This window comes from Pocillopora damicornis, chromosome 2 (genome assembly GCF_964200805.1).
Source record: "Pocillopora damicornis chromosome 2, jaPocDami1.2, whole genome shotgun sequence".
NCBI classification, from domain to species: Eukaryota; Metazoa; Cnidaria; class Anthozoa; order Scleractinia; family Pocilloporidae; genus Pocillopora; species Pocillopora damicornis.
In genome coordinates this window covers 5,137,006-5,161,330 of record NC_142671.1, presented here as the reverse complement: position 1 = coordinate 5,161,330, position 24,325 = coordinate 5,137,006, and the positions used below count along the sequence as shown (strand labels likewise).

The 24,325-nt window shown below is 39.7% G+C and overlaps 3 protein-coding genes and 1 pseudogene across 4 annotated transcripts; 2 read left to right on the top strand and 2 right to left on the bottom strand.

Annotated features, from left to right (window-relative positions):
* The first annotated feature begins 1,028 nt into the window (after positions 1–1,028).
* On the top strand, positions 1,029–20,067 carry LOC113673415 (sodium- and chloride-dependent GABA transporter 2). Of its 2 annotated transcripts, none has more exons than XM_027189812.2 (15): positions 1,029–1,360; positions 8,071–8,205; positions 8,925–9,075; positions 9,423–9,491; positions 10,079–10,211; positions 10,548–10,682; positions 11,251–11,354; positions 11,887–12,011; positions 12,460–12,572; positions 12,898–13,026; positions 13,641–13,740; positions 14,340–14,440; positions 17,509–17,679; positions 18,054–18,130; positions 18,775–20,067. In XM_027189812.2, exons 1-15 carry the CDS (start codon positions 1,123–1,125, stop codon positions 18,791–18,793), a joined length of 1,800 nt encoding a protein of 599 aa, XP_027045613.2. In that variant the 5' UTR covers positions 1,029–1,122; the 3' UTR covers positions 18,794–20,067. The 2 variants fall into 2 exon arrangements, with proteins under 2 accessions (XP_027045613.2, XP_027045612.2); XM_027189811.2 differs by lacking the exon at positions 1,029–1,360 and adding an exon at positions 5,334–5,840.
* LOC149049644 (uncharacterized) lies at positions 2,709–3,603 on the bottom strand (annotated as a pseudogene).
* On the top strand, positions 14,807–17,313 carry LOC149049643 (uncharacterized). Its single transcript, XM_089195759.1, has 2 exons — positions 14,807–15,307; positions 15,550–17,313. The coding sequence occupies exons 1-2, from the start codon at positions 14,944–14,946 to the stop codon at positions 16,713–16,715; spliced, it is 1,530 nt and encodes a 509-aa protein (XP_089051885.1). The 5' UTR covers positions 14,807–14,943; the 3' UTR covers positions 16,716–17,313.
* A 380-nt stretch (positions 20,068–20,447) lies between the features above and the next one.
* On the bottom strand, positions 20,448–24,272 carry LOC113673417 (microfibril-associated glycoprotein 4). Its single transcript, XM_027189813.2, has 4 exons — positions 23,880–24,272; positions 23,035–23,138; positions 22,081–22,357; positions 20,448–20,908 (listed from the first exon to the last, which is right to left on the bottom strand). The coding sequence occupies exons 1-4, from the start codon at positions 24,139–24,141 to the stop codon at positions 20,631–20,633; spliced, it is 921 nt and encodes a 306-aa protein (XP_027045614.2). The 5' UTR covers positions 24,142–24,272; the 3' UTR covers positions 20,448–20,630.
* Positions 24,273–24,325: the final 53 nt, after the last annotated feature.

Below are 24,325 nucleotides of genomic sequence, written 5' to 3'. Positions count from 1 at the left end.
GTGATCGCTCTTTTCCAAGATGTTTCTGTGCCAACTTTTTATTGTGCTCAATAGTCTATACGGTTCTCTGTGTTTCCGTGGTGTTTCTCTGCCAACTTTTTAACTTTGCTCAATAGTCTATACGGTTCTCTGTGTTTCCGTGGTGTTTCTCTGCCAACTTTTTAACTGTGCTCAATAGTCTATACGGTTCTCTATGTTTCCGTGGTGTTTCTCTGCCAACTTTTTAACTGTGCTCAATAGTCTATACGGTTCCCTGTGTTTCCGAGATGTTTCTATGCCAACTAACAATGCTCAATAGTCTACATGGCTCTCTAGCGATTTTTTTACATTTTCACTGGCCAGTGTCAAAGTAGATATTCGGTTTAGTATGTAACGAGACAGTTTAATACCTTTTTCAACTAAAGCACATGAAAACTTCTTTATCAATATAACATTGAAAGTCCAACCTCACTTTCGCCTACAGGTTCGAAATAGTTATTTCCGGGATTTCGAAAAGCATTAAATATTTGTATTTTGTTCCAGAGTCCGAGTTGATGAATTACCTGTTTGGGAGGGGAGGGGAGGGGTCGCACATGAAAACTTCTTTATCAATATAATATTGAAAGTCCAACCTCGCTTCCGCCTACAGGTTCGAAATAGTTATTTCCGGGATTTTGAAAAGCATTAAATATTTGTATTTTGTTCCAAAGTCCGAGTTGATGAATTACCTGTTTGGGAGGGGAGGGGAGGGGTCGCTGTTTGTATGACGAGACAACGGACGAATGGTACAACTGAGCATCGCCAGTAATATTCTCGATCGGAAAACAGGAAGTTTGGTAATTTGAGAACAAAATGCTGTTTTTACTTGCTACAGCTGTGTCTGGCTCGTGTATGCAGACACATTGAATAAAGCGTGATGCAATACAGGAAAATCAGACATAAAAATTTTCTCTTTTTAATACTTTTGGGAATGTAGTGAAAGGTCTGGAATTTTTCTTTTTAATTATATTATGTTTCTATGATTAATCATTGTTCGTAGCTTTTGACCTCCGCGTTCTTATTGCGTACCAAACATACCAAATTAACAAAAGTCAAACCGCGTCTGAAGCAAACGAATCACTTAAAGAACGGGAACTGCCCAAAATGGCGGAGCCGCAAAGTAAAGCGGATCGAGAACTGCATCATGTTGCTGTCTCAAGCGAAATGCCGCTCACCGGGTCCGAGGAAAAGGGAGATGACAGTTGTCCAGGAGAAGGGCAGGATTTAGGGAGCAGGGAGATTTGGTCAAGAAAGCTAGATTTCTTATTGTCCTGTATAGGTTACGCCGTGGGTCTTGGCAATGTATGGCGATTTCCCTACCTATGTTATAAAGGTGGTGGAGGTATGTTTTTCTTTCGCTCGGTTGTGTTGTAAAACTTTCTATCCTTTGATATGGAGAAGGTCAGGCTATAAAAAAAAACTAACTCGATTGCTGAGAAAGCGACGACGCCAGCGCATTAAACTTATGGCGCAGAACTCACTTCAGAAGTTAGTACTTGAAAAATGAGTAGGTACAATTCATGCTTACTTTATCGTTAATTTCGTGTCCCTTTCCATGCGTTCGGCGTACTACTTTATCATGTTAGTGATAGAAATTACGCACTGTGCTCGTAGTGCAGTACAAATATCTCACCAAAACAAAGTATCAAGAGCCACATATGTCACCGCCGAAAAACACTAATCACAAGCGAAAAATGTATGATGTTCACGCATGAACCAAGCCTGCGTGGTCGACGTTCAGAAGGGGTAAAGAGGGCAGTGAATTCGAGTGTAAAAGTGCATTGTTGGGATCTACAAATATCGCATTCAGGGGCGGTTGCGATTGAATCCCGCTCTTTTCTTTGTTTCACGCCCGCTGCGTCGACGGTTTATAAAACCTTTTCTCGATCAAAAAATTACCTTTTAAGAAAACAAACACTACAAAGGTAAGTGGCTGCTTTAAGTGTATTAAACACTTTGCGAGTTTGGTTTAAAAGCAATTTAATTTGACCGTTAATGTTTTTCTATAGCGGAAACTTGCCAGACTTGCAAGAGGGTAGACAACCTTTTTAACCTTAGAGACGAATTGTGAATTATGCTCGGAAACCCGAGCTTGATTTGCTCGATTTTCACTTCCGCTCGTTCTCTTAATCACTCTTAATCCAATTCATTTGGGTCGCATAAAAATGCAAAAACTGATTGTGATCGCTAAATGCAGTAAACAAGTCCAGAGGACCGCTAAATAACGTAGTTGATATCTATTAAAAGGAACCGGAAATTACTAGCGAGATCAATACATGACGTTTCGGCGACGACATATCACCATTATCAAATGTAAAATTATTATAAGTTCAGTGACTTTGTGTAAAGAAAGGAAAGTGTGAAACTAAATTAGAATAAGAATGAGGTGAAGTAAAATAAAACAACATTCAAAATTAAATGAACAGTTTGGCTGGAATGGAGTCTTTTTAGTGTTCAGAGTCGCTCTTTTTCCTCGTGAAAAGCATCTCATGAATGAGGCACTCAAACTTTCCGCGGCATTTCCTTAGGATGGCAAATTGCTCGTGAAGATTGTTCCGTGTTTGATTGTGTTCGTCCTGAAGATGTTTACCGATGACGGAATATTTATGCTCCTCAGTGCGAAGGTAGAGGTGACGGTTCGTGTAGCCCTATATAATTCGCATCACAAGAATTACATAGTCAAACAAAACGCATTGTTGGTTTACCGGTGAGGGCTTTGTTTCCGTGACTTTTAAATCTCCCGAGATTCTCCTACTTGTGAAGACTAGTTGTAGTACACGGTCGATTTTCTTTCCAAAGTCCGGCTTAGCTGTCTGCTCACGGTGTCGGCGGATTTCTGGTCTTTGAAAGGCAAGGTGATTCGTACCGGGCTGTCGATTAGCTCAATTCGGTTTTGGTTCAACATGGCTCTGATAATGGCGTAGAAACCCTTTTTTGGTCTATTTTCTGTAGACACAGGTGCTGAGGATTGCTGCTTCCATTGTAAATTGGATTGCTGAGTGTGCATCATTCTGAAATGAAAAGAAATCAGTAGCAGCGGCAAGGTCGGGTACTAGAGCGAAGGTATTGTCGACGTATCTTCTGTAGAAATCGGGAAGCTTGTTTTCACGTGCAAGTTTCTCCTCAATGGAGCACATAAAGGTGTTAGCCATTAGTGGTCCTAATGGTGAGCCCATGGCAACGCCGTCTATTTGCTTGTACAAATCACCGTTAAACTGGAAGAGTTAGTCTATAGTTGCGATTGTAAGCAGCTTGTCGAGGTCGCCCTCACAAATGTTAAGGTCGTGTGTGTTGTTAAGCCAGTTCCCATTGAGTGCTTTCTTCGCTAAAATCTGAATAGTTTCTTCAAGAGGTACGTTAGTGAAAAGGGCTGTGGCGACAGATATAAACGATCGCTTATGAGAACTATGTTGATCGCGCCGACCGCTTGTCATCCTCACCGGATCCTTCCTCAAAAGAATGTCAGGATCTGAAAACAACGTTTCTGAAACTGAAAAATCCTGGGAAGCTTATTGATTCTATGTTCAAGAGATTCCACGCTTCCCAAGACCAGAACGTTGAACACTCAAAAAGACTTCACTCCGGCTAAACTGCTCATTTAATTATGAAGATTCTTTTGTTATACGTCACCTCATTTTTCTTCTAATTTAGTTTCACACTTTCCTTTTTTTACACAACATCACTTAACTTATAATAATTATACAGTTGATAATGGAGACATGTCGTCGCCGAAATGTCATGTTTTATCTCGTTACTTTTTATTATGAAATGTTAATCTTTCGTTATCAGAACCGGAAATTGTTGACCATTATTTGTAACACCCGTGGAATGTTTCCCGAACCGTTCAGCCTGGCTGGGCTCTGCCTCAGCGTTTTCTTTCGATTTCCGCAGGGCGGAGTGCTACTATGCGAATCAAACATATTTCTTACCTTGCCTCTTTTAATAGAAAAATAGCAATAGTACGGTCAACAAAGGATGGTCGTTTGCGTGACTTCCGTGCCACACGGAAGTATGAAAGCGTGTTTCAGTCTGTGTTAGTGATATAAGTATATAGTTTCAAAACATTTTTAGATAGCGACGCCGTTGTTGTGGCTAGGTCACACTAGAAAGTGGCACGCTGCCAACCACCAACGTTGTTCTCAAGATCATTTTCGTTTAACGATTCGTTGGCTGTAGTGTTGTTCTCAGCCAAATTGATATTTTGCCTACGAGAACTGAGTAGCAACCAGACGGCTTTGGAGACTACGGATAAACATTTCCTTAAGGAAACGGGAGAGGAGACTATTGGGGTATTGAGCTATGTAAATTGGGAGAGGGAATCAACATTGTGCCACCCTCCTCCCCCCTCAGAAACTCGGTCAATGAAAATTTATGGATGACGAACACACTTAGAATCATAGACAATAAATACATGTGCCTGACATGTGCTGACTTGATAATCATTCAAATAGATGTATTTATATCACGAAACAGTCACCAATTTGCCTCTTAAATATTATCACCTGAACTGTACTACAAATAAAATGACGCTTATTTTGGACTTTTAGTTTGGTTTTACGTAAATTTTTTCGAGGAGTTCAACAACAGGGCGAATTCGCAAGGACGCCGCAGCGAAATCATGAATGATGCCTTTTTCTTCCAAGAAAGGGTGTAGAGATAATATCTTCACGGTATCTTGGACGAATGACAATGAAAAATGATTAATGTGTGAAGTTTGGGTCTAAAGATCGTATTGTTTGAAACAGCCATGCGCCCCTTTTTGCAACTTTCCACGCTAGTGAAAGAAAGCGACTGGGTAAACCTATACAACCCTCTTGATCAAGTAGAATACAGTTTCTTTGTCATGATAACAATATTTTTCTTAATTTCGCTGCTGTGTTATGGCTATACTACGGAAAGGAGCCAATGTCTACAAACTTATCAGTGGTAAACCGGTTTAACTGGAATTAAATAGCCCTTTTGTAAACTGGAAGTTTCCTGTTTTGAACTCACGCCGCGTCGTGAGTGAGTATTTTCTTTCGCGATTGTAACATCATCGTAATAACTCCAACCAATCAGCAACGAGGAACCTTTCCGTCTGGAGTTAGTCTTCATAATAAATGTTCACATTTCTCTCCGTTGAGCGCAAAAGTTAAAAAATTTCAAAGCTGTCTGACCCGGCAACCTCTGAATTTCTGAGAATTCATGCCCCTAAACATGTTTGCGAATGTTGTCTTCAGAAAAACTCTTTCAGGAGATTATTAAAATCTGATCAGAACGGTCAGACTCGAAACTGATCAGACTCGGAAATTCTGGAAATATTTCAACTCTGATCAAAAATCGTGTATTCCCCTCGAGAGGGAATACACGAGAGAGGCCTTTCACGATCCGAGTTGCAGTTGAATAACGAAAACTGGCAAATTTCATGATAACATGAATGGAATGTTTTTAATAATAACTTTACTATGCAGCCCTTTGTCTCGTGGTCAAAATAATTAATGCAGTTTCCAAAGACCAGTGATCCGTAATATCGAGCACGCGGATATACCGCCCAGTCTGAGCAGTGTTAGAAGCAACGAGTTTAAGCGTTGAACGGCTTGCCATGGCGAACAAAGGGGTCGAGTTATACCCAGTTGGTTATGATAGCCGCGCAGGTTTGGCAGATTCCGAGATCAGGCAAAGTAAAGCAAGTTTGGGTAACAATGAAGAGCCAGAAGTTGAATACGTAGAAGAACGAGAGACTTGGGGGAGAAAGCTGGATTTTTTGCTTTCGTGCATCGGATACGCCGTCGGTCTAGGAAACGTTTGGCGCTTTCCTTATCTTTGTTACAACAACGGTGGAGGTAAATGACATTGTGTGTGTCGAGTCGTTCTACGTACTACGCCATTTAATACTACAAACAAGTTATGCATAATGAGCAACAGAAGTACTTCACGCCTTCTTGTTAACTTTTTATGGGTAGTGCATCGCTGAGCACTGAGTTTATAGAAAAAATATCTCTTTTATTTCGAATAGAAAATTTTCTAGCAATCGGAAGCGTGCTAATTCCGTTCTGAAGTCGCCGGTACACAGAGCAAATCCAAGGAAGCGCGGGAACGTAGCGTGACCTAGTCGACAGCTCTCGAGAGTGAATCAATCAATTGAAGGAACCGTCATATAATCCGCCAGCTAAAGATATGAACGACTTGCCAGTGCCTTTTCAATTGCTTACTGTTCAGAAAATTCGATCTTACAGAGTTAAACGCAAGATGTAATTCTGTTTTAGGAAACCCAAGGCTTAGACGAACAACCTTAAATTTGCATAATTATTCAAACTCACATCTTTTTGTTTTAATCTGCTGTTCAAAGTCCTGTACAATTAGATATTGATCGACTAGTTCTTCCCTAAACGGATACATATGAAACCCTTTTTTTATATGAAATTAGACACGCTGATATTAAATTCTAAAGAGTAACCCGACATTGCAAAGTCCTTTCGGTCCTTCAACTGTGTATTGGCGCCACTATTGTACTGAACGCGAACCATCGTCATCTGTTGCTCACGTGAATAATTTTAAGGAAGGATGAGTATCCAGTTTCATAAAAAGACTCTAACCTTATTCATACACATTTAGTTACTAGACTACTCACAGTTATTGTTGTCTCTACAACTGCACAACCGGCATAAGATTCGTAACATTATGCAATGGCCTTGAACTCGACTACTCGATGACATAACTTATCTGAACACTTCAAGTCTTAAAAAAAGATTTCCTGTTTACCAGCGTGAGGTAGTAAGGAAATCTCATTTCATTTTATTTCAATTGGCAATGGAAAGTCGCAATGATATCGCGTTGTGAAATCGCTCATCGAACCGAAATTATTGAATGAAGCTCCTTTGTTCTTGAACAAGGCCTTACACAAAGACACTTAAATTTGTCATCAAACATATTCCTTTCGGAACAAACAAATATTTCAAAACGAAATGACGATTTCAGTTTATTTAAATGCTATAAATGTTTTCTAAAATGGCTGTGTCATGCAATTTTCTAAGCAACCAATACTTAGAATAGATGGAATGTGTAGTTTCGTCAACAGAAAAGTATCCTGCAGAAATCCTGAAGTACAAAAGAGACAAGTCGAAAATAATTGAAACAAATCTTTCGTTGTTCTTTTGTTTCTCGTTGCAAATTTGTACAAATCTTGCAAATCTTGCAAATCTGTTCATCGTCTGCTATTCTCTGTTCTTCCGAGTGCTCGAATCGCACGTGGTTAATTACAACCAAGTGCTCAACAATACCGATTTATAACTTAAGTGCGCCGTCGAATTTACATTTTGAAAACTAGTTACCATATCATTATCCTAAGAATCAAATAACCATGACGTGGCGGATCAGTCAGTATCTGTCACCTGAGGGGGAGGGGGAAGGATTCTAGGGGGTATCGGATGGCGATCACGGCGAACGGGAGTGGAGGAGGTCAGTAGTCATCAATAGAGTGTAAAAGGGGAACTATAGATACTTGATAATGTGGGGGTATTATTAATATTACAGAGCATTATAGGTAAGGAAAATTTGATCGTGGCACGGCAAAAATCATCCGTCCCCTTCCCCCCATAACGCCCTTCCCCCCCCCCCCCCCCGCCGCGCCCTGCGGCGATAAATATCTACAGGTTCCTAAATCTTCCCAAGAACCGAGCCTCACGCCGTAAGTATGGTCATTCATTTATCACGAGCGCTGCGTAAGGAAAAAGCTGATTTTCTCATGATGATTTAAAATCTGAAGCTCCGAGGGAACCCTCCGAGAGAAATCAGACGCCATCGTTATCGGACACTCGAGAATGTTAAGAACATATTTCTAATTCTTTGTATTTTGTTTATTAACGGCAGCTGGGAGTAACGAAGCGTAGTCTACTTCAGCTTTCCCTCTTAATTTTTGCTTTTAAAATTTTTGCTTGCAGTTTCACTTGTTTGTACATTAATAAAAATCTGATGGGCCATAATGTAACTGTTTAATAGAATACGGTTAAAGCTTACGATATTTTTTTTTTACAACTTTTAACTCGATGAATTTCTCTTTTTTGGCTTGTTCAGCTTCCTTCCTGATTCCTTACGTGATTTTCTTGGTGTTTTGTGGAATTCCCATTTTCTACCTGGAGGTCGCCCTCGGTCAGTATACCCAACAAGGCGTGGTCGGTGCCTGGGCAGCCTATGTTCCCTTCTTGGGAGGTAAGATTTATACTACTTGTTTTGCTTCATTGATCATGGAGTGTATAAGGAATATTAATATGGTTGAAATAGTAAAAGTCAATACATACTCTGCGATGACACAAGTTATGGACGTTGACTTACAGATGTTTTTCTCATATCCAACTTCCAAATATAAAACATTGAACGCCAACTGTGTTGTAACGGTCTTAATTTCTGAAGCCGCTTTAACACAGCTAAAACGAAGGGAACAGAGAAGGAATATGTATCGTAAATGGCTGATTACAAATGGAAATTTCACCAACAGTTGTGCCTTTCTAATGGAGACTTGTTCAATTCGTGTTCTTCCCAGAAAATGAAACGTTGTCTGCGAACCTTATTGAGGGAGTGTTTAAAGTCATTTTTAAAAGGGGGTTACACACTATATCTTACTTTTGTTTAATCCTTATAAATTTCATGTACAATTCCTAATTTTGTTTAGCCTCTTTCAGGCTCACGGTTAATTGACGACTGCGACCGTCATTTTTCGTTTGTTCGCTCCTTCGCTCGTCTACTCTGAAGGAGAGCTAGGAATTGGCTAAGTGTGGTGAAGTCTTAAACATCCGAGTAAAAACAAGAAAATAATGAGAAAATTATAACTTCAAGTTTTCCTTTTGTGTAAAGGTTAACTTTCCTGTGTCCCAAAAACGACGTAAATTATCATGACATCTTTCCCTAAAATGTGCGTGATCTTACTACAGGTATAGGCCTTGGCATGGTTATCATCACCTTTTTGTGCAGCGTGTATTACAATGTCATCTTGGCGTGGACATTTTACTACCTGTTTGCATCATTCCAAAAGCATCTACCGTGGGAAAAATGTGGAAATAACTGGAACTCTGAATTGTGTCAGTAAGTGAAATCTGAATTTACACTTTCTTTTGCATGCACGTGGGCCCAAATCTCTACACAAACAATTCAGTACGGTGATGTTGCATTCATAGACATATAATCTATCCAATAAATCTATTGAACAGGGAAGTAACATCTTTTATGCTCGGTTACTCTCCACCTTTTCTTTCATTCTATCAGTGGAGTAAAACTTTAGGCAAGATCAAAAAGAGGACTTCCTTTTTTTGCATATGTCATTTGTGGAGCGCCAACGAATTCTACATAATGATTGTCACAATAACTACATACAGTGAACGAAGTCTTTATGTATAAAATTATTAATTCATGCACTTAATATCTTATTTAAGGACAAACCGCTCAGCTTCCTGTGGTAAAGACGATTGTGGGTGGGTCTCCCCAGAAGAAGAATATTTTAAGTAAGTATCATTACCTGAATCAGCTTGATCCAAAAACGAAGCATACACGTTTGTCATAAGTTTGAATCAACAAGCATCAAACGGTTCTATAACTAAACACCTCCGTACACCAAGTGATGTTTAACATTACTCTAAAGTCTGAGTGCAAGGTAATTTTGCAGCCAGATGCCAGAAACAAGTCAGTCTTAACTCTTTCCACCCTAACATCGATATGCCTTTTCTTCAAGCTGTTCTCTATGTATTTCCTGAGGTGCCCACAAGGAGAACTTGCTTAAAAATAAAGAGCTTCCTTAGTTTGTGATTCAGGGGTGCATAAGGCTAATAGCCATACAGTTTACAAAATAATTTAGATTGTTCTCTCCCATTATTAATACATGGCTTGCGATATTTGTCTTTAGCATATTGTAAACATCTCACGGACCGTTGAATTATTGATTCAAGGAACAGAAAATCAGTTGATCTGTCGATCGAGGTTGAAGGAGAAATGTTTCCCACGAGGGCAGCCCCTCACTAAAACTAAATGATGTGGTACTACAAACTAAGCTTTATCTTAATAAATTGCGAGTTTGTGTCAATTTTTCTTTAAGCATAAAAGTCCTTCAACTAAGTGAAGGTATCCATGCTGCTGGTGAAGTGAGGTTTGAACTCGCCATGTGTCTTCTCCTGGGATGGATCGTTGTTTACTTCTGTGTCTGGAAGGGAATAAAGTCTGCTGGAAAGGTGTCTGTTTGAATCTTTTAATCCTGTTTGTTAAGTGACTTCGTCTCAGGACTTTCTCTCGTATCATAACATGTCAAGGAGTGTTGCTGAATCAAATTGTTACTCCTCATTCTAGACGAAGGGAAAATCTTCTAAGTGCCAGTGAAGATTAAAAATACATTGCAAGACAACTGGGAAAACGAATTGCAGTTTTTATTAGCTCTGCATTTGATTAGTTAAACAGAGGGCCCACATTTCGGAACCAACCAAGAGCGTGGAGAAGCAGACCCGATGTAATCGCAGTTGAAATCACCCACCAATTAGAACTCAAGTATCTGTCTGTTTCCTTTCCTCCAGGTTGTTTATTTCACAGCCACGTTTCCATATGTGGTTTTGTTTATTCTGCTTATTCGCGGAGCCACCTTGGAAGGTGCAGCCAAGGGGGTTGAATTCTATCTGAAACCCAACATGACAAGACTGAGCGATCCGCAGGTAATGTGACAAATAACTTGTCGTGAATGTGGAACTTTTTTTCACAGGACCCTTACTAGCGTCAAGTAGTATCTGTCTTATACAATGTAAGGTTTCACAAAATCGGTCTAAATTTTTTTTGGTCAGTTACAGCGTTAGCCATACACACGCATGATAAAGGAAGATTTTTTAAAATTAAATTCGATTGCGAGTACTGTTAAAGACAAAGAGGGAGCCTTTGTCTTATTTGATTTTGTAATTCAATGTCGCTTCAACATTCCATATTAACAAATCTGGCTTTGCATATTGCGTTTAAGAACTGGACATCAGCAATATAATAAAATCTATAATAGAAATTCTTGAATCGTCCGCCTCATAAACATTTTCATTTAGGTCAAGGGAAGCATAAATTTTTGTGTCCTCATCGTCTGAAAACAGGTTCATTTTCAAAGACAATATAGGAAGACCAGATAGGCACTTGAGCTCGTGTTGGTGGTGTTCAGGTCTCACCAGAATTCAATCAGACACCTGTTCTTAAGATCGGTGTTTGAGCTACACTTTCTGATCAGTTACATGGTTATTGTCAAAGGTGTGGGTGTCGGCCGCTGGTCAGATCTTCTTCTCATTGAGTGTTGGATTTGGTGGGCTCATAACATATGGCAGCTACAACAAATTTAAGAACAACTGTGAGAAGTAAGTGAACCACATGTCCTGTCCAGTTTCCTTTCCACATTTTAACTGTCTTCAGTCTGTATTGCTTAAAACATTGTTCGCCTTGTAAGGAAATCTAGAGAGAGATCAACTCTATACTCTTCCTTCCCCCCCCCCGTTTCCCCCCCCCCCCCTTAGTAATGTTTTTTCTTGCATGTGACAAATCAGTTCCCTCCAACGGCAATAAAATCCTCGGCTTAATTGTTCAATCGGTTAATTGTTCAAAGCGGGAAATATTATTAGCTCTTTCACTGCCATACATTGCCTATAGTTTTAGTTCTGAGAATTTGGTAGTGGATCAAATGATAATCCCCTAATTGACATTCACATCACTTGTCTGCTCGATGTTGTATTGATATTGTGTGAAGAAACTATGTCTTGATCACTGCTGGGAGTGAAAGGGTTAGAGGTTATTAGAGAATGCCAATAACTCTTGTTTACTTGATTAAACCCCGTAAATCGTTAAAAGATAACGCGTTATTGTAACCTTTGAATCCTCATGCCTCTTCTACAGAGACACGCTTATTGTGTCCCTTATCAACTGTGGTACAAGCCTTTTTGCTGGCTTTGTCATATTCACCATGATGGGTTACATGGCACATGTCCTTCAAACAACTGTTGGAAAAGTCGTCAAAGGAGGTACGTTTTGAGAAGATTGAAATAAAAACGGTTGAAGAGAGTTGACTTTATTTGTCAATGAACGATTCTAGTGCTGTTAAGCAATTTCCTCAGAGTTTATTGATATTTTTATCACCCCAACGGTCAGTGAAACCGTGAACTCTTCGCACCCAAAGTTCATCGTGACTTAAATTCGCTTCACGTTGAGAGGAACTTGGCTACCTGGAATTAGAACAGTAGCCTAAAAGAATGTCTCGGGCTGGAAACCTATGACTCAAATATCAACGTAGTAATGTGAGTCGTTAAAACTGTAGTAGCAAGGTAACGCGTTAACAAACGGAACTGAAAGTGTGCCGCGACTGTCTAAAAAGTGCAAAATTAAAACTGTGACGGAACGCAGGAATGTTTTAAAAGTGCAAGATTACTTAATTTTATTTTTTCTCCACTTGTTCATTTTTTTGCTACGCAGGGCCCGGTTTGGCATTCATAGCCTACCCTGAAGGAATCAAGCAGATGCCTGCATCACCTTTCTGGGCCTTTATTTTCTTTTTTATGTTGTTCAATCTTGGACTGGACAGTCAGGTAAGTGTTTCTTGTCATGCATGCTGATCTAGATTTGAATTGTTTAACTATTCCCTGCACCTTTGTCGGTCAGTATTCCGGCAGTTTCCTTGGATAATTTGTGTCTCTCAGTAAACTAAAATCGCTGGTTATTTTATAATCGACTGTCTGTCTGACTGTCTTAGTGACTGGCTCGTTTCTAAACTATGTTCGGGATAAAACTAACCATAGGCATCATTTCTTTTCTTGATCCATAGCAGTGTAATTGGGGTTAAATTTTCAGAGGCCAGGGCATTTTTCAGTGATAGAGTTTTTTTAATGCCTCTCTGTTTCGATTGCAACACAGTTTGTCGGTGTAGAAACGGTCACAACAGTGCTGGCAGACTGGAGACCAGGCTTCCGTCGCTATAAATCCGTCATTACACTGGGTTTCTGTATCGTGTGCTACCTACTCGGACTTGCTCACGTGACTCAGGTAAGCGACGTGATGTGGCTTTTAAACTGGTAACGGTTATGATCTTGGACCAAGTTAAGTGATGGTCGATACACTTGTAGACAAAATTTTCAATGCGGGCGTGCACTGAGACGACCGCCTTCAAGGGGGTCCCCATGGGGAGACTGGGGCGGAAGTGTCTCAAAAGCTTGCCTCAGACTGTTCCTTGAGCCATTTTAGTGTTCTAGGGACCATTTGTTATTCATCGCTTTTTTTCTTTTTTTTTTTTTGGGGAGGGGGGGTCGGATAATGTTTAGGGATCACTTGGTTTTGGGGGAAAGGGGGTACTATAGAATATAACTGCCAGTGAGGGGCGGGGCGGGGGGTAATCAACATACTACAAAGCCTTGGGGAGGATCAGGTTAATCTCATTGTGATACAAACAAAATCCTCCAGCGCCCTTCCCCCCTCCCCTTAGTAAACGATGACCGGTCCCTGATGCAGAAACAAGAGATATTTCTCACCTCTAAATTTTGAATCAAAACTTTAGACTAGACAGCAAAACCGCCGTTGCTACATAGAAAACGAATGCATTTGGTATTCGAGAATTACTGCCACTGATCTTTTTTGTTTCTTGTTTTAATTTTTTTTTCCAGGGTGGCATGTACGTGTTTCAAATGTTTGATTATCAGGCAGGAGGGATATCCCTTGTGTTGATAGCCTTCATGGAGGCCGTAGGCATAGGATGGTTCTACGGTAAGAGCCGGATGCTTCTCTGCTCACTTCACAGTAGTAGCTATTAAAAGCTTCCACCGCTGGTAATCCCCAATTGCTATCCTCTATTACAACCTCTCGACTTTCTTCAATGAGAAGCTGAGCAAGTCAATTTTTTTAAGGCTTCCGTTGCTTTTGTTGGCTCTAATTACTTGCTCTTTTTTCTAGCTTTTATTGTTTGGGAACACAGACAATTCCACGAGTAGAATTACGAATACGTTCATAATATCACTCGTTTCACAACACTCGCAAATATTTTACGCGTACGGTTAAAGGTAAAGCGAAAAAAATTAAATAAATCGTTACCTTTTCTAAAACTCAAGTTCATTGCTTGTGTATGTTTCCTACAAGTTCTGTGAGGCATTCCAGAATAAAAAAAAAAAACAAATGAAGGTCAGTGAGGGCATTCATGTACCTCAACAGTTGGTTCTCAACAACAACAGCGAAAGAAAACGTGCTTATGCGATCCAGCGGGACAATGTGGCCCACGTGGTAAATCAACTCAACGCTGATGTCCCTAAACATTTTTTTAAATTTTTTTTTTCTTTTTTTGCAATGTAACTTTTCCCTTTTGTTTTCAGGTATCGAGCAATTTTGCACTGATATCGAGAATATGATCGGCCACCGTCCCAACATGTACTTCCGTCTTTGCTGGAAATTCATCTCCCCGCTGATCATCTTCGTAAGCATGTTACATTCGTTACGATTTTTTCAGAGTAACTATGCATTTCAAGCGTGTTGAAAACCGAGTTGGTATGAATGCATTGAAAACGAATGATTTAAGGGGGGATTCTACCTGAAATTAGCTCAAAATATTGTTTTTTTGTTTTCTTCAGAAATGCGAGGTTCAACTATTCGACTTTACACTGACGATCGTTTTTACCGAAAAATTTTAAAATATAAATGAGAAATTACGTTAGAAAAGAAGAGGTATCTAAATAGAAATCTCGTTTCCATGGCAACCAAAACAGCATTTTTTGTTTCTTACTTGTTTACCAGCCTGTTTGGAGCTCAAAATATGTCAAACAAGCCCGAAACGCCCCTTAGAATCCTTGTGCTATCTTACATGAAGGGGAAAATAAGAAATTGAAAGAGTAACACTGGAGACGAGTGAGAGATTTTTGTGTGAAAGTTGTCACAGTGTATTGCGAAATATTGAACTCCTTTTGTCTCTTTTGTGCTGGAATGACTGGAAAGAAGAAAAGAACCGTTTACAGGAAAACTAGGAAAAGAAAGGGGCATGGAGGAGATCGTAAAAAAGCGCAATTACTGAAGAAAAGCGGTTGCAACAGGAAGAGTGAACCAAACGAACCGACCCCAGGAACTTCGCACGATCAGTCTGATCTGTCAGATTTTGGCGAAGAAAGCGATCAGCTTCCTAGTTCTTCAAGGAAGAAGATGAGATTCCAGAGCTCAGAAGATGAGTCTTCTTCAAGTTCTGATGAAAACAAAAAAGTTTTCGAGGTAGCTGAGGTAGAAAAAGGATACAGGCTCGTTGATCTAAAGAGCTTCTCTTCTGTGCTCTCAACTTTACACAAATGCGAAGAAGGTGAGAAAAATATCACACATCATAAATATGCTTTTCAGCCCCTTGAACCTAAAGAAAAACGATAGTTAGAATTATTTGCAGAAAAGGAGTTTTATTATTGTTTAATCATTTTTTCTGATCTTTCTTCACTGCAACACTTGTACACATTTATGGAGGTGTGAACTAATGCTCCAACATTGTGGTTCTGTTTGGTTCAGTAACTATAGCTAATAGCATCCTTTTCCGTCATGTTTTTAATATAGGAGACCTTACTATTGAAGAAAATACCGCTAGCCGTTATGGACTGATGTCAGATCTCTCCATTCACTGCAATTCTTGTGATGAAAGTACTCCTTGGCAGACATCACCCAACCTTGCCAAGAAAGGCAAATCATTTGATGTCAACCGGAGAGCTGTCTACCACTCAATAGAAACTGGAAGTGGCTACGACGGACTCTCTTCTTTCTGTGCGATAATGAACATGCCTTGTTTGTCAAGAGCTGCTTACTACAAGCAAGTTGATGTAATTTTGGAAGCACTGGAAAGTGAAGCAAAAGAAGAACTAAAAGGTGCAGGCCAAAGGCTCCGAAAGCTAATCATGGAGGAAAATGGCATCTCAGACAGCACCACAATAATTGATGCTGCTGTTAGCTTTGATGGCACTTGGGCCAAAAGAGGTTTCACATCACTAACAGGTGTTGTTTTCGTCATCTCAATTGACACAGGAGAAGTTTTAGACTATCACGTGATGTCTAAATCTTGCCGTAAGTGCTCCCTAAAGAACTCACAATGTGAAGGGAATGTGGAAGAGTTTGAAGAATGGAGGAGGGAGCATGTTGCATCTGGAGATTGTGACATCAACTTCGAAGGAAGTTCACCTGCTATGGAAGCAGAAGGAGCTTCTGTTCTTTGGAATAGATCCATCGAACTTCATAACATGAGGTACAAATGGATGGTGTCAGACGGGGACAGTAAGGCCTTTAACACTGTTCAACATGCCTATGATGACTGTGAAGTTATTAAACTGGATTGTGTAGGCCATGTGCAGAAAAGGATGGGCAAAGAAAGATGTGTACGAGGAAAAACCCAGAACCCAAATGAAAGCATCAACGCAATGGTTTGGGTCCGGTGTCCCAAACATAAACACCATGGAGTGAAAGTTGTCCAGTGTGCTGCTGCGTCTGCAGTCTGCCACTTCCACAGAGGTGCAGAAAGCAGAGAAAGATTGATGGAAAGGCTTTCAATTCCTGGAGGTGCATTTACTGAGGATGCATTTCGACTAAGAGATAATTCAAGGCTTCGGAAAGCTGATAAGCAGGCAACGGCCAAGGAGAAGAAGCGCCGGCAGGGATTGCAGCTTATCCGTACTCAAAGAGAAGCGGCTCTTCGTGAAAAAGAAGATGTTTCATATGAAGCTGGGGCATTCTAACTCTTGCTCTTGCCTATCCTAATTATATTTGAACTTATGGCTACTCATTGACTTCATAATTTGAATACAGGAGGTGTTTAATTTTAAAATCTTGTAACTTTAGGCCTTTTTTTCTCAAAACGTATTTTTTAATACTTGAGAAAAGATTACTCAAGAAGTATGAGAGCTATGGACCTGAAATTTTTAGGGATTGCTGATCTAATTGAGTTATTTGGGATGAGTGAAGGAAAATGCCATAGAGGTCTTTCTAAAGAAATGATTAAACAAATAGTGATCATGTGTTAGATGTGTAACTTGACACCAGTGCTGTGATGTCAAATTTAAAAAATTCTTGAAATCCTTCACTCATCCCAACAAGTATTCAATATTCTTTAGAATAACAGCAAAATATTGGTAGTTCATTGAAACAGTTTCTAACAATCTTTACTCAAGTACATATAGGTGAGACACTACAAGTTGTTAATTGAAATGACCGGTGTCAGGTTACATTTGCTGCAGGTGTGACATAACACCTTTTTTTGAAAAATATAGTTCATAAGCTTTCCAGTGATATATAGTTTTAGATAGTTGTGACCAAAACTTAAATTCCTACAATTATTTGAAAAAATGCACTTTTTTTAGGTAGAATCCCCCCTTAAATCGCCATGGCGATCGGGTTGAAGAGAATCCAGTCCTTATTCAGGCTGAACATATATTTGCGGCCTGTTTGTTCTATTGGGGTTTTGCTGTGACAGGTCTCATCTACACTTTAAAGGGGTAATATTCATCATATCTTGTTGTTAACACATTTCAGGTCATCTTCGTCTGGTTCTGTGTGGACTGGACAGGCATATCTTACAACGGCAAGCAATATCCCGGATGGGCCGAATTCTTAGGCTGGATGTTGTGTATATCGGCCGTTTTGTGTGTCCCTGGATATGCCTTCTATCGGTGGTGGATATTACCAGAGGGAACTGCTTACGAGGTAAAAATGATGTTTCCATTAAACTTCCCTCTCCCCCTCCCCATCAAAAACATCAATAAATCGGTTAGGGACTCAAGGGTCGTTTCTGGTTATTGTTGTTGTGACTACTGAGCAGATGTTGTTTTTGTTTATGTGTTTGTTGACAGTATTGTTCTTTTTTTTCGCCGCTTGTGTTGTCAGTTCTTCTTATGCCAAGACAGCTTGAATACTGATTTTAAATTTATTGGCTTTTGTCGGTTCAGTAAAATGATAAACGGTTGTTAAGTCTACTAAATCATTCCAGCCACCCCAAAAATCCCCCTACCAATATGATGCCTGAAAAAAAATTTGTTGCGTTCTTCACAAACTCAGCAACGCAACGTCTTCTTTTTCAGCGTTTCCGCACAATTCTCCAACCTGATCAAGCAGTCATGGACAAGATCGCACGAAGAAACAACATCAAACGAAATCAGTAAGTTTGTTTGACTGACATGAAGAAAAATAAGAAAAGTTTTCAGTCTGCGAGATCATTCCATTTTCTAGTATTTAAAAGAAGGTACATCTCAGTCAATAGAGAGTTCACAGATCGGGAATAACGGCATCCTTAATTTCTTTATTTATTATTTTTTGTATCCATAAAATAATTCATTCATTCATTCATTTACTTTGGTTAATTTCCGAAACCGAGGTAGCTAGTGATAGATATTTCCCGAGCCGCGACGCAGCGATGTAAATTTACACCGTGAGCGCTAACCACCGACACTGAGGTGAATAACTGGAAAAAATTAAGCAACGTAAAAAAATATACTAAAACGGTGAGATAAAACAGCACAAAAGACGATTCTAACTCGTTTATTCCTGCTAAAAGTACGATTACAATATTTTCATTCATGATCTCTTGTTTTCGGGCGCAAATCCCGTGCACGTTGTTTGGTGGTGAATATCAAAGGTTATTGGGAGTTAAAGTACTCAATCAGAGCGTGCTTTCGTTGCTATACACTGCTTTAATATATACCAAATGTCTATATCCATTTTACCTTTTCGTTTGTTCAATTTTCTGATTGTTTTCGTTTATATGTGATCTTTTGACTGAGTATTTCCAACTTTGCCTTGCAGGTATACTTACTACCTGTAATACAAGACGGAGCTTTAAACATGGAACTTCAGTTTAATCATATAATCGAGTTACTATTTTACCGCATAATTAATCACTACCTCTTAATACTGCTAGTTCATGCCCTGTATTTCTTTTAATTAAATATATGCCTTTTCTTCAGATTGCCAAAAGTATATTTACATCACAATCGGCCTGAAATTTTGGCTTAAAACTAACACCTAAGGTAAAACCTTAACTAACGCTAAAACCTTAACCTAACGTTAAGGACTTAATTTCTCTTATGATTGGGAGGGTCTAAGGTATGTACCAGTTATTTTGTATCTTTCTTTTAAAAAGCTACCGCAGAAAATTTAAGTTGTGCGAAATAGGAATTAAATAGTGTCTTCCCTGTAACTCTAATCGAGCAGAGCTCAATCCAGCCGAAAGGAAATGGTGGTGGTAATGACCATATGTGCAGTGGGGACAATAATTTCTTCCAAGAAGGTTAATTAAGTTGATATTATTTTATTGGTCTTGACGCACGCACACCTAAATGTATTTTTTCGAAGCTTTTCTGTAGTTTTTAGGTGTCAGAATTTTTGTTATTCAGCTTTTCTCTATATCGCAAGATTGTGTTCAGTAAGGCTTCAAAGAACCGTTGTAGTCAAGGGCTGAAAAAATGAGATAAGATTAAGTTATAGGATTGCTTAAGCTGCAATGTAATCATTTAAACTTTAGGAACGATTTTCGTGGATAATGTGATTTGTGTCTTGAGTGTTTTTCCCTAAATTCGACGTCACGTTTTGGTTCTTATTTATTAATGAGATGCTTTGTAAAACGTGTTAAAGTTTCACGATTTTTCGATCGATGCTTATTAACTTCATAAGAGGAGAACATCCTGAGAGAGAAGTGTTTACTGAGAGAGACCATTCCATTGCTGGTTCTGAGAATGTAGAGTGGCCACAGAAAATCCCAGCGGTCAAAACTCTCCATTTAGTGCAGAGAATTCAACCCCTTGAATTTAAGAGCGAAAATTCCACTGTTAGGTCCTGGATCGGGTTTGTTTCGCGCTTGAAATTCCAAATTGCCCGAACCTGATAATGATGAAGTCAGCGGTAATATATTTACCAAGTGGCCATTTTTATTTTCAAAACCCAATTTCGTTGACCTCAGTAAAACACAGGCTCATTTTAGGTTGTAGAATAATTATCCGTTTAATAACATCCGCAAGAGTACAGATTTGCACAGTAGGCTCAGTATTACTCTCAGTTACAGCTAATGTAATTTAAAAGCAAATAAAAATGGGATTAGAAGGCTTTCATTTTCTAATACTCCATAATGATAATAGTGACCAAAGGGGTTGGTTCCCAGGCTCACAGCGGACGGGAGTTGAAGTGACAAAGAGACGAAATAAGATTTCTCGTGGACATGACGTTTGCCGTGACAGGAATTTCCTCCTAAACGCCCCATCCCCTAAAAAAAATGATGTTTCGTTTTGTTTTTGATTGAATGTGTGTTTTTCCTAAAACTTGGATGCTTGGATGTTACTGATTTCTCGGTAGAAAGGGTACCATGCAAAGCTGATAACGGCTTGCTCAAAACCACAATAACAAAACTCGAACGCGAACTAATACAAATAAAGCGCCTTCGTCTTTAACCAACAAAATATTCAGCGTAACCCTATACAACTGTATGGAAAGTTTAAAGTCGTTTATTGAAAACAAGCATTCGATAATGACAGATAAAACTTCTTCCTCTAACGCCTTCATTTCGAGGCTTTCTACAACAAATTTCAGCTTTATGAAGGCATACTAACACAGCTTTTTTTTTGGCTCAGCCGAGCATCCATGAATACAAAATAGTCACGCGGTCATTATTACTGCTTGCCGTTGAATCCCACTGGTCGCACTTTCATTTCCGCTCGAAACGCAGAGTGTTGAAGGCCACCCCAAGTCTTCCAGTTCACGCCGTTGGCATACGATGTCTGTGGTTCGTGAAAGTAAACGCCGTTCAAATTGGACAATAAGCAGGCGTTGTACCACCATGCTCCCATGTAGAACCGCGCACAGTTTCCCTCGGCGGACTTGTCGTTATCCCTGTCGCGGGTCGTAAATTGCATTCCGTTGTGCCAGGACAGAGAATCACCTGCGGTTCCTATAGAACAAGAGTGATTAACTTCTGGATCTCAAGAAGCTGTCGCTATATTTAAATAGATACTTTCTACTTAACTTTGCAGAGAAAGGTCTGAAGTTAGGTCACAAAACGCTCCCTTTAAAACCTTTCTTACTGTGAGGTGCAAAGTACTCAAATTAAAAAAACTACCAAAAAAAAACCTTCCACCAAAAAAAAATCGTCTGGGAAAGTTTCTCATACATAACAAGTCTACGGTTTAGTGATGGAAGCTAACGGATGTGTTTATTATTTTCAATAAATGCGGCCTTCTGGTCTGTTTCTGTTACAGAAAATGTCTGTGCTTGCAGCCTAACAATTTCACCGGTTTTTCACTTATTATACTCTAAAAGTATATTGTTGAAAGAAAATTAGCATCGAGCAAGAATTTTCATTATAGGTTTTTTATACTTATTTAAACGTTGAAAATGAATGGAAATAATATATTACCATAAGCCATTCAGTAAAAATTATAATAAGCCAGTTGATCATTTCTTACTCCTTTTGGCGGTCCTATCTTACAGGTACAATTTAGCGCGCTCGACACCTCTTCTTCTTAGAGGTGACTTGAGGTGTAAACATGTAGTACCTCATCCTCCGCAATGAATTTATAATCAAGTAACTAATGCGAATAGCACGTAGCCCTTTTAGGGGCGGTACTTTGGGTACGCCCTTTCTTCTCCGAATTTTCCGTTTATTCTGTCTTCGAGGATTATTTTCTCTTAAGATATCTTCTTAACTATGATTTTAGTTCTGTTCGTAAGTTTATCATAATTTTTATATTGTCAATCTCGTTTTTGTTTACCCGAACTTGATCGTTAGACTAAGAAATTTAAGGTAGAAAATCATTTGTGAAGCGTAAACATCTCGACGGTACCGACTTAGTATGCGAACTCCGCTCTACGTAGCTTAACGTAATTCGCTAGTTAAGGGTAAAAGCATGACGAAAGTTAGAGATTGACAGCTCAGTAAGCGTCACCTTCATTAGCGGTGACCCACACATTCATCGAGAGATCTGAACTAGTCCCGAGGTAATAAGTTGTATATAAGAAAGAGAAGAATAAAGAGACCTTCAACTGAACAACGTGTGTTAGAAAATATCTTCTAACAATATACACATTTATTGAAAGATAAAGCGGATTAAAACAAAGACCAACCTGTGTATGAGCCCAGCCCCAAAGTATAATTCAGCTTTTCATCAGAGACAACAAAATCCTTGTACAAAGCATGCGCAGACTGAAGTTGCTTTCCAATTAAATCCACACGTAGTACCATTCTTCCCTGATGGGTCAGTCGGTGAATGTTTTCCAGTCCCAGCCAATATTCACCTCCAGCAGAGCCAAACCCCTCTTTGTACTCATTCCATTCACGGAAAAAGTTAACCGAACCGTCAAGTCTCTTCTGAAATACTGTCCAGCCACCGCCGTCTGTGGTCTGTCGAAGAAACAAGAAAAAAAAAATGGATTCAGAAACGAACAAATTGCGCACTTCTGCCACGAAGTGCTTCTAGCACTACTGAGTATCATGGCTTTATCAACTGTGTTTCTTGATAACTATAGGGAGTAAAGATGGTTAGGTTCAGTGCGCTAGTGACTATGCCAATAATATTTGAAAATCTTCCATCTTCGAGATGAAGATGACATCAGTCACTTAATAGAGTTTGAGGCTTTCGCGACCCAGATTGTGTTCCTCTCAGTCAAATATCTATCGCGCGGTGATTAAGAAGTACTTTACATGAAGGGGATCCACCTCTTGCCTGATAGTAATTTCCTTTAATTCATAACTTTTTCTAAACATTGAGGGGTGTTTACACGAGCCCTAGCTAAGACCTCCCCTCCCCTCAGCCACACCCTTGTTGTAGGAAATATGCAATATTTTGTCCTCAAAGCCTTCCCGTCATGTTAGAAAATGATGTTACGAGAGCAAATTGGTATGTCATTTCAGTCTGACATAAGTGGCCAGTGGTTGTATTCGAGAGCTTGTAAAAAATTGATCATACATCCTTCTTTGCTCCTCCTTCCAGCAAAATGCTTCCTTGGTAATATGCCTAAGTTTAAAATCCTGTCAACGCCGCTGTCTCCATCATCTCACAGATGAAATCCTGTACTAACCTGATCACAAAAGACTTCCATGGTACCCTCGCCATCAGGGTCAATGGTGTACATACCACTTTTGTGACGACCAGACTTGTAAACATCAGCACAATCACGAGGAACTAAAGGAAAAGTTATGCAAACGATCCATCTCGAGAGTCTATTCTGTCCCTTTAATTTTTACACTTAGAAGGATATGGGAAGGTTTCTCAAACTAAATATTAGAATCACGCGTGACAGTGAGAAATAAAAACCGCCTTTGGAGGGAAGTTTATACATAATCCACGTTTTTCTGTGGGCGTTTAAGCCAATCTTTAGTATTCGAACTGAACTGATACAAAAAGCAGTGGACATCAAAACAATGGGGCAACAAAGGCAGAAAGAGGAAGACGCAAAAAGTGCGTGACTGACCCTCCTCTCCCTTCACCCATCCCTTGTGTCAAGAGAAGATAATGAAAGGTGCTGACATGTCCTTCCGGCAATAGCACAAAGCAGTTATGGTTGGACCTTCCGATGAAATAATCGTGCCTACACGACCGATAAAAATGACGAGAATGTCGCGAGTGAATTTAAAAGGAGTGAATGCACTTGCGCTGTCTTGGAGTCTTAACGCTTGAAACAGATGGAAAAATAAGTAATCAGTTCTTGACAGGAGTACGAACGATTGTACCGTTCTTTTCCTTCGTTTCAGTGGTATCGCTTCAGCGCTGAAGTATTTTACCAACCAATCTTTCACTACTCTAAACAAAGATAGTGTTTTGGGGCTTGTTTTCCTTGCTTACGTGTTGAGCCACAAAGCAGGGGTGTTTCCAGAATGCTTAGTATGTATTTTTTGTATACACTTCGCGTGCAGTTTTTCCTACCTTGCCTTGATTCTCCGTTGCAGTTTACATTGCTAACTTGTCGGCTTAAAACAGAAATACGCCGCTCCTGTGAATCAATTTTGTCATTTAACATTCCCAGCATTGATATGAGGGAGTCGAGTTTGATCTCCAAATCCGCATTAGTCACTGGGGATCTGCGAGAACGGTGTGTCTTTCTCTCATAATGGTCAAAATCTGTTCCTTGGACGATGTTGGTAATGAAAAACCAAAACAAAACGATGAGAACAGAAACCCCTGCCATTCTAAACGTTAGAAAAATGCGACACTGCTAAACTAAGGGACGGCACTGATAATGTGAGATGAAACGCGATATTCAATGTTTCGTCGGGGTCATAGAGGTGACGATGGTCTGATGCAGCCTGGCAAACAATTCCGCTGTTGGAGGATCCCACGGGCACTTAATTCACCCGAGCACAGTTCCCTTG